This window comes from Silurus meridionalis, chromosome 28 (genome assembly GCF_014805685.1).
Source record: "Silurus meridionalis isolate SWU-2019-XX chromosome 28, ASM1480568v1, whole genome shotgun sequence".
Lineage (NCBI taxonomy): Eukaryota > Metazoa > Chordata > Actinopteri > Siluriformes > Siluridae > Silurus > Silurus meridionalis.
Window position 1 is genome coordinate 1521826 of NC_060911.1, and position 10675 is coordinate 1532500.

At 42.4% G+C, this 10675-nt stretch overlaps 1 protein-coding gene across 2 annotated transcripts in view; it reads left to right on the plus strand.

Annotated features, from left to right (window-relative positions):
- Window positions 1–475: 475 nt before the first annotated feature.
- The window catches only part of dlc1 (DLC1 Rho GTPase activating protein), an 83637-nt gene continuing 73437 nt past the window's right edge, over window positions 476–10675 (plus strand). For both annotated transcript variants that reach the window (XR_006924885.1, XM_046843364.1), the window contains exons 1-2: window positions 476–1636; window positions 3220–4539. Coding sequence is in view for 1 of the 2 variants with exons in the window: in XM_046843364.1 (XP_046699320.1) it covers window positions 3283–4539 (1257 nt within the window). In the remaining variant the exon portion in view is untranslated. The remainder of the gene's footprint in view (window positions 1637–3219; window positions 4540–10675) is intronic.

A 10675-nucleotide genomic window follows, 5' to 3' on the forward strand; every position in this document is an offset into this window, starting at 1 on the left:
CACAAAATCTAGTGGAACATCTTCACTTTTACATTTACGGCATTTGGTCAATGCCCTTATCCAGAGTGACCTACAACTATCTCATTCCTACAACTAAGCACTTGTGTAAGGGCCTTGCTGAAGGGCCCAACAGTGGCAGCCTATTTCGGGGTGGGGTGGATTTAAACTCGCAGCCTTCTCATCCAACATCTTATCAATTTCCCATGAGAGACAAAAAGCAAATGGGGACCACATGTGGACTGGTATGTGTGTACTCAGTGATGTCACTTTTACTGTAAAGCTAATTGATGTTGAAGAAGAAGAAGACATGTACCTTTAAAATGGCAGAGAAACAGAATGAGAGAGAGAGAGAAAGAGAGAGAGAGAGCTTAGCTGCCCAACACTGTGTCTATATTAGGGAATGAATGGGCTACACACTAAGAGAAAAGCAGGAGAGCTTGTTTTCCTTAGCCAAGGCCTGAAGACACAGTTGAGTCAGTGTTCCAGCCGTTCCAGCGGGCCTCCTTACCCAGATGTGTAGGAAAAAAAAAATCAAAACTCCAAGACACCACTGCCAAGTCCTGTGTTTTCACAGCGCTGGCATCACGTCCAGGAATGTCTGCGACAGCACGTCGCGCCGTTTCGACCTCTCTTTTGTTTGTTCTAATCCATCTGATTTCTTCATTTTTGACCCTTTGCACAAGGATGCTTATACAGTTACAGGGTTTGAGACATGAACGAAAAAAAAAAAAAAAACGAAAGAAAACAAAAAGTCAAGAGCCAAACATTGCAGCAATCCTGCACCCAGCTAACCCTGAGTCGCAGAGCTGTACGCGACGGCACGCCTGTTTTTAATCAAAACCGACTCGCAGACGTCAAACTTGGAGAGAGTTGGAGCGAAAGAGAGAGAGAGAGAAAGAGAGAGAGAGGGAGGAAGAGAGAGAGAGGGAGGAAGAGAGAGGGAGAGAGGAAGTAGTGAACTCCTGTGAGAAAACTGTGGGAGGACGAAGGAAGGGGTAGGAAGGAGAGAGAATAAGCAGATGACAGTAAATAAGAAAAAGACAGAGACAGAGAGAGAGAGAGAGAGAGAGAAAGAGAGAGAGAGATGACTCAGTCTTAGACATTGTCAGGAGCGCATGGAGAAACAGAGCAGTCATATCTGCGTCAGCTAAAACCCGCTAATGCGATCAAGATGAGCGTCTGCTGCTCCTGCTGCTGCTCCTCACAACACTTCACCCAGACTCTTTCTCCAATTCTCTGCCTGGCTGTGGCCTAGTCAAGAAACAGCTCTCAGACTTGACCTGGGATTTTCTGGGAACACTTCTGAGGAGTAGAGGAGACATGATCAGGAGGAGCTTTGGGAATGGAAAGATCTTGGTGGCTTCTTGGTGCATGAAGAGCTTCGTGAAAAAGGCTCTGGACTGACTTCTCAAATTTGTTTCTGGTCTTTGATTGGGCTGTGGAACACTCACGCCTGGATGGGTGCGCTCCCAGTGATCCAGATGACCCCAGAACAGGGACTGTTGAGTCCATAGTGATCTCACTTCCTTAATGTGGACATTGAGTAACAGGTCACGACATCGCCAAGACTAGGCAACAGTCACGACAAGACGGAGAGAGAACATCGAGAAGAAGGGACAAGTGCTGATGAATTGAGGTACTTTTGCTTTATTCTACTTATTTTCTTAACAGCCCTATAAAAAACCGAGCAGTCAGGACTAGATATGCACATAGCCTGAAGAAACAGAGCAGCCCCTTTGCGGGATCAACCGAGTAACCAGATGTTCCCTGCAGAGAGATTCCGCTCACCAGATGTGAGAGGAATGCTCTGATTAGGGAACGACTCCCTCGGCCACTAACCACCATATCCACAGAGATGTCAAGAACATCACGAGCTCCTGCTGTTGCAGCATGAAGCTGAGCTGCCTTCTCATTTGTCAACCCACTTTTATTGAAAAGTTCGTTTTGGAACTTTGGAAACTTTTAATAGGGAGTGAGCCAGCATTTGGTGGCCGAGTGGAAATCATGAGAACAACCTTTTTCCTTTCATTCATTCCTTCATTCATCTTCAATAATCACTCTATCCTGGACAGGATTTGCAATAGATCCAGAATCCTGAGAATAGAATCCTGGATGGGTTGCCAGTCCCTCACATCACAATTTCTATTGCCTTTTATCACAAAATGTAATTGAGACGCCGTCCCGAGTGGTTCGACGTATGATTTTTTTAAACTTGTATACATGCTGTATAGTACATACATTACAGAACCGACATTTTTCTGTTTTGCTGCATCATGTTCCGTAATTTGTTAAATTATTAACAGTATATTACCCCATACTGTTTAAAATTCTTTAAGACTCCTGGATAGGCTAGTCCATGTCTCGACTTAAATTTTTTTCATGTTATGATGGTATCATTGTTACGCATTTCCATCATCAGGAAACTACCTTTATTTATTTTAAAGAAAATATGCATGTACTTTTTTTACTAAATAAAAAATTTAATAATAAACCTAAACCAGATACTTTAAAATTGCCACTGTTTAACATGTAGACATGCCCATCTGACTTTATAAATGGCAATGTTTACAGTGAGCTGAAAGAAACCAAACTGTGTAAAAGATCTTAGAAGGCAAGGCATGTGTAAAACCTTCCAGAATAGTGCTTTCTATCTTTATAAGGTGCCATTAATTTTTGACGACTAGTGTAGTCATTTGATAATGTAAATGAATTACAGCAAAAACTGGAATAATATTTATTTTTTGTGAACTAAATGATATTTAGAAACGATTTACAAACACATTCCCTGCATCCAGTTTGATTCAGTTTTGTGTCCAGGCTTCATATTAGCATTTTTGCGGTCGTCCGGTTCCTTTAAGCCTCTCTGCTGTGACTAAACCGTGTCTGGTGTGTCCCGTGTCTCTTGTTTATCCCCTGGATAATGAATGAACTCTTTATCATGTGTTGCCTTGTATTTTAAGGACCATATCAGAGGATAAGTGGGTCAGAGTTTGAATATGTGTACAGAGAGCAGAAAGGCAGAAAGCTGTTGTGGTTCTTTTCTGAATAGCTGTTGATGACCACTTAGGGATGATGGGGATGATTAAACTTGACTCTAAGTGCTATGCTCACATCTGACATCTGTTAAATTTGTCAGCTTTCATTGACGAGGGACTGGAAGGCATTTCAGAATAATGTCTCTCTCTCTCTTTGCCTCTCTTGCTCAATATTTTTTCTCAGGACTCCTTCTACTTCGAGTGGGCATCAGAGCAGGGCTCTATGGAATAGCAGGGATCATTGGCCATGCCTGTAGCCTTGCGCACAAGGAGCTGGGAGGATCACGTAACCCCACACTCGAGGAAGCAGTACAGCTATGATGACCTGGACCTAGTTTGCTGCCATGCTGGCGTTGGTAGCCCAGCAGGTCAAAGACAGCGAGAAAGATGCGCTTCAATGCCAGAATGTCACCGTCATCTTCCCAGAGTTGAAAGCTGTCCAGGGGGCAGAAAGAGGAAGACTAGCTATGATGGAACAAGCAGTCAAACATTTACCAAAGGTCTCACCTTTGTGGTGATCAGGAACACAATGGCGGATGAAGACGTCATCCATTCCAAAGACAGTCCATCAAATCAGGACCATGCAGAACCCATTTCAGATCAATCTCTTTATGGGATCCTTGATGAGATACATATAAAAGGTGGCAAGATCACTAATAAAACTATATCAAACTTTGGTCATTCTTCAGCAACTACTGTAGAAGCCAAGACACAAGATTTATCTCCAATGACTGTTGCCTCCAAAGATATTTATTCTGAAATTATCCCAAATAAGAAGGTGACAAAAAAATTATCAGGAAACCTTAAAACCTATGGTGAGCTAATGGGAGAAGACACCATTGCTGATCCTGTGGTCCAACAAGGTGTAGAAACATCAGACATGGTCGAGGATAACTTTAATAACTCTGATCCAAAGCCATTGCTTGTACCAGATAAGCATAGTGGTGCAAAAAGTAGTACTGTCATGACCACAGAGATCAAGCAGTCTGAAGCTTCTCAAATTACCAATGATAGTCCTGATGTTATCCTTAAATCCAACATTCAAGCCCCTGACAATGACCAGGTAGTCAAAAGCGAAGAGGTTCTGCCGGTTCACAACCTCACCCCATCCATAGAATTACCCCCATGTGAGTTATCTGACAAGTGCAGAGACTGCCACTCCAAACTGGACACCATTCCAGAGGTGTCATTTACTGAGTTAGTTGATGAAGCACTATGTCCAGAGATAGGGGACATGCCTGAGATCACAACTTTAGCATTTTCAGCAACCTTGAGGTCCAGTAAAGTACACATGGAGGTCCAAAAGAATACCCCCGAGGCTGGATTTCTTGGAAATTCCCAAAGCATTACCACAGAGGTCTCACCGGACGATGAGTCTTCATTTGAACATGGTACGGAAGCCTCAAATCACATGACGATTCTTCAAATGAGTCCAAATATGGATGAGGTACACAGCAACCCCAAACAGGAACAGGAGGTTCCAGTTAGGCTCCGCTCACGGAAGGTAAGATACACTGAATTTGTGTTCTTTAACCTGGAATAATAAACCTGACATTCAGAAAATCATACAGACTTCATTTTAACATTCATGGTGATGAGATCCTCAGGAGCAGGATTGGACCTTCCTGCTGTGTCTGTAAACTTGTTTATCTAGTGTCAGGAAGTATTTTGCCATCCACACAGGCATATGTATACCTCTCAAATGGATTTGTGATCCAATCGAGATATGTTGGAAGACTGAAGGAAGAAGAAATGATGTTAAATGTTTAAGTCTCCTCACCGCAGGCCTGTTGAGATGCTGTTTACTAGCTGAAGTAAGACCTGTAAACAAGCAGCAACTCAGTAAAACTGAGGTAAAAGTCTGGCAAAACATCACAAAGGAACCAAACTCATGACAGAATTGGGTCATGTCTGTGGGTTCCAGCAAGTTGTTAATGATGTCAGTTTGATAAATAATAGTGAAGCCTCTGAAAATGTGGGGAACCTTCAAAAAGGTAAATCTCTTGATTTAAATCTGAAAGTCTACACTACAATCACATCTTGATTGCTTCAGGTCACGTTCCTTGTGGTGGTGTACAGAGGCAAAAGAACCAAAATTGTGTCCCTGTTCCAAATGCTTATACATTTAACTGTAGAGTATTTGGGATACAAGTAAGAGATCAACAGCAGAGCATTAGTTCAAAAAAATAATATATATTTAATTAAGCAAAACGATCCCTACCACACCTACACATGCTAATCCACTAGTCTGACCTTCCTGCCACAGAGCTTCCAGCCATGAAGAAAAAAAAAAAAGCTTGATATGCTCAATTTCCACAAGCTCCACGTGCAAAAATATGATTGTATGGAAAACGAGCTGGTACGTTTTCGCCCCGGGTGAAATGTTCTACTTTTAATGTATCCTATTAATTTTAGTGCATCTCCATAAAAATCCAATTTCAGAGTTACTGTGGGTTTTTTCAGTCTGATTCATTTCTTTGTGTGTGAATCTGAGGAGGTTTAAAAAAAAAAAGGACAACTAGCTTTCACTCGTACATCAAATTTGTGGACAAACATTTGGGGACACCTGACTGTACAATTGGTATGTGGTTCTTTTTGGACTTCCTAGTCCACATGCATTCTCTATTTGCTGTTATACTAAGGTCCACTCTTCTGGGAAGATGTTTCATCAGATTTTGTAAAGATTTGTGGAGATTTATTTAGCCACAAGGGTGTTAGTAAAGTCAGGTACTGATGTTAATTGATCCCAAAGGTGTTTAAAAGGGTGTCAGATCTATCACAGGAGACCTTCCACAAAAATCCACCCATAGAAAGCTCTCTCTTTATAAAGCTTCATGAAATATATTTTAGGTCTCCTTGTTACAATTGACGGAAAGAATTCATGCTACCAGATTCAGTGACATCCTCTGTCTCATATGCTCTAATAATAGCATAGTGGAGCATCTTTTATCAAGCCAATTGGTAACCATCGACATGGTTGCATGTTCTTGCGTCAGTGGCCGGAGGGAACAGTAAACTCTCTAACCTTCAGAGGACCGGGATTACAAGATATACGACGTAGCAAAAAGATGTGTGTGTGTTTTGTATTTGTGTGAAAAGCATCACCGCATTTGAAAGCAGATCGTGCTGCAGGCAAAGTCCAGTATACTTGTGAGTCTGCCAATGTTGGTCCTCTCCGTCTGTTTATCCTGACATATTCCTCCCACTCTGGGGACCTACTCCAAAGCACGGCCATTATTTACCAAAGCAAAGCCCGTTAGCGTTTAGCGAGGAACGGGCCCAAGCACAACAGACTGCGCTAAATAACTGCCACTTATTTTTGAGTTTTAAGCTTGAGGATAATTGGTTGAATTCTACCTCCATGTGTTGTGCTTCTTGTGAGGCTATTTAAGGAGTTCCCAGGTTTTGGGACTCAGGAGACAAAGGGAGTTTGGACAAACAAGAAGAAGCAATAAGTGTACATTTGAAGGAAATTTTTTTCCCCACTTCAAAGAGTTGTTCAAGAATCTCAAAGCCAAAGTTAATGCAAGACGATCAAGCGTTGCTGAAGTAGCTGTTTTCAGTGTGGCCCAATAGCTGAAGACGTCCGCAATGTTTCCGCTCATCACTTTAACTAAGCGAGCCGGAGAAATAATATCGATTACCTTCTTATAAACAGTAGAACGATGTGTGTGTGCTCTATTTCTCAGGATCAAACTCGAATCTGACATCATTTCCCAGTCAGAGCACAACACAACACAAGGCAGTACGAAGCAAACAGTCATGAAACCTCACTATGAACACGATCTCATTCACACGATCTCATTCACACGATCTCATTCACATCAATTAACAAATCAATCTGCAGGATTCTTCTGGAGCTCGATTTCTAATTTATTCATTTATTTTTTATGAATCATTAGAACTGTATATATCTTCACAAGAGGTGTGTGTGTGTGTGTGTGTGTGTGTGTGTGTGTGTGTGTGTGTGTGTGTGTCCATACATCACACCATACAATGTAAAGCTACATCACACAACATAGAGCTACATCACACGCCACAGAGCTACATCACTCAACACAACATAGACCTACATCACACAACATTTACATTTGTGACATTCAGCAGACTCCCGTGTCCAGAGCGATGTGCGAACGGTCCTTTGAGTCTCTAATATTGAATAAATCTACACTGGTACACTAGATTACAAATTAAGGTAAATCAGCCTACAACTCTGTTAGGAGGATTATTTTAAACAAAGCAAACCTGGAAAGTGTTAGTGTTTCAGGAAGAGCAAGGTCTTGACCCGTCGTTTGAAGTCGGCCAGGGATTCCGCTGGGACATCTAGGGGAAAGTTCATTCTACCACATTGGTGCCAAAACAGAGAAGGCAGGTTGAACACAAGTCATGCAGCTGTGTTTTGGATCATCTGCAATGGACGAAAATAGAGTAAGACCTGCCAGCAGAGAGCTGCAGTAGTCCAGTCTCGAAATGACAAGAGACTGAACAAGCACCTGAGCAGCCTGTGTGGAGAGAACTGGTCAAATCCTTTGGATGTTGTAGAGAAGAAATGAACAAGAACGAGCCACATTAGCAACATGTGAGGAGAAGGACAGTTCATTGTCCATAGTTACCCCAAGATTGCGAGCAGTGGCTGAAGGGGAGAGAAGAGTCATGAAGTGTTATTCTGAGATCCTGACCTACTTCACACCTTATAGCGCACCATCAAACAACACAGACCTACATCACACGACATTAGAGCTACATAACAGAACACAGAGCTCCATCACACAACACAGAGCTCCATCACACGACATTAGAGCTACATAACAGAACACAGAGCTCCATCACACAACACAGAGCTCCATCACACGACATTAGAGCTACATAACAGAACACAGAGCTCCATCACACAACACAGAGCTTCATCACACGACATTAGAGCTACATAACAGAACACAGAGCTACATCACACAACACAGAGCTCCATCACACGACATTAGAGCTACATAACAGAACACAGAGCTACATCACACATTATAGAGCTCCATCAAACAACATAGAGCTACATCACACGACATTAGAGCTACATAACAGAACACAGAGCTACATCACACATCATTAGAGCTACATTACAGAACACAGAGCTACATAACAGAACTAGAGGACTCAAGAAAGTTGTTTCACAACATAAAGTGCATCGAGTGCAAACAGTGCAGACACAAGACACATTACATTACAAAACACATTGTAGTGCTGCCAGTAAACCTTCTGTATAATGTGTTACAGTCCAGTGTGGAAAAAGAGAACTGTATACAAGACTGTACTTAGAAATACAAACACAAAATGTTGTTAAAAACAGCAACAGCAGCAATCAAAAGGTGTGCAAAACAGCATGTAAACAGTTATAATTTAATTATAATATAATATGGGTGGTGCTGAAGACATCGATGTGTATGAATTTAAATGAGTATTGAGTGTGTAAAAGAGAGAGAGAGAGAGAGAGAGAGAGAGAGAGAGAGAGAGACGTAATGAAAGTAATGAAGCAGCAGTGATAATGATGACAGTAACAGTAATAATTATAAATTCCATAACGAGCTCTCTGGGGGTTTTTTCTCGTCCATTTGCCGTGTTTAGTTTCAGCTGCTGGAGTTTACTGAAGCAGATTCGTGTCGATTTTCCGATAACGATGTCGCCGGGGGACGTGTTTGCCGTCACCTGCTGCTTAATTTGCTCCATTTCTTTCTTTGCGTGGATTTTCCGAGGGCGCAGCAGGCATCTACCTGTGCATCGACAAGGCAGAAGTTAAAATCAAACCCACCGTGGGTCCAATTCTTTAAGCTATCATGACAATCGAATGACTTCAGCTCAGCATTCAACACCATCCCTACTTAGAACCTGATTGAGAAGTTGAGCCTGTTGGGCCTCAACACCTCTATCTGCAACTGTATTCTGAACTTTCTGACTGTAAGACTTCCAGCACCACCACACTGAGCACTGGTGTCCCTCAGTGCTGTGTCTACAGCACCTTGCTGTTCACACTGCTGATTCTAGAATCACATCATCAAGATTGCAGAGGATATGACCTTGGTGGGTCTCATCAGCAAAAACAATGACTCAGCATACACAGAGGAAGTACACAAGCTGGCGTAAAGCACCGAATTTCTGGGTGTTTACCAGGAGAACTTCACCTGGTCCCTCAACGCCAGCTCCATAAACAAGAAAACCCAGCTTCATCTGTGCTTGAAGGCTGAGGAAAGCTGATCTCTACAAAAGGACTGTTGAGAACATCCTGAGTTGGAAAACCTTGGAATGCTCACAATTATATTACATTACATTCTCTCGTTTTTTTTGTTGTTTTTTTTTTAAGTGAAAATAAAATTAGCAATTTCATCCATTTTGCAGCGTGGCTACAGGCAGCGAATTCTCTCTCTTCCTGTCTGGTAAAGTTTTTGATCTAGCAGCATTGTTAGCACATTCATTCCTTTAGCGCTATTGCTAATTTGCTAATGGAACGAAAGACATACGAGTTACGCTCGGCTCGGAGACCATGTGCGTGATTCATCATATTTTCCTTTCAGAGTGCGAGACGATGAAACAAGGGTTTAATTTTGGAGTGTAGGGCTCAGCGGGGAACGATGCACAAATCCCAAATCCCTCAAACACACACACACACACACACACACACACACACACATAGTTTCCATCACACTCACAGACAGAGTATCATGGGATTTTATTAACCAACCTTTTAGCCAACGACGTGACATCACCGTAGTGACACGCTACACCACGTAACGTAAGTTGTTAAAAAAGATCAGAATTTTCTTGATGGCAGTCATGTTCTTGCGATACACAGACGTTTCAGAGGTTGCCTGGCCCTATAATTGATGTGGAACTTCTCATCAGGAGACAGCAGCATGAACTACCAGTGATTCCTCCTTATTCCTGGAGTGCAATGACTGAGGTATAGCACAGAGAACAACCGGGAAGTACAGGAACAGGAAGTACATTTTTACCCCACTCAAAAGATTGAACAGAAGAACAAGTTCCACAAGTGGGCAGTATTGCTTAATAGCTACAGAGTCCCAGGGTCAGTTTTAAGTTTGGGATATTGTTAGTGTTAGGCTTTGACACATTTCCTCTATGTCCTGTCAAGGACCTCTTAGGTTCTCTGGTGTCTTTCCACCAATTGTAGAATCCAGAGCGACTAAGCAATAGATGGTTTGCTCAAGGGCCTTATGAGTGGCAGCTTGGTGGTGCTGCAATTTGAACTTGTGACCTTCTGATCCAGGGTCCATTGCCATATCTACCGAGTTACCACCTCTAGTAGGTGCACTGGCAACACTAAAGGGTAACGTGCGGTGCCCTGTAACTGACCCGAGCCCCAACCAGGGTGTACTCCCACCTCAGACCCAGAACATCGGCTCTAGATCCAGCAACTTCAACCAGAATAAAGAATGAACACTGAAGCAACCACAAGGAGATTGAATGGGTAGAACAATTCCATGTCAAAAAATCAATGGCACAGCAGTGAGCAGAGAGAAAAACGATCTTCCGTAAGGAGTAAAAAATGTTTTCTTCCACTAGAGAATTAAATCAATATACTACACTGTACCATCAAACCCCAACTTAAAACCTCAAGATGAATGCTAACCTGG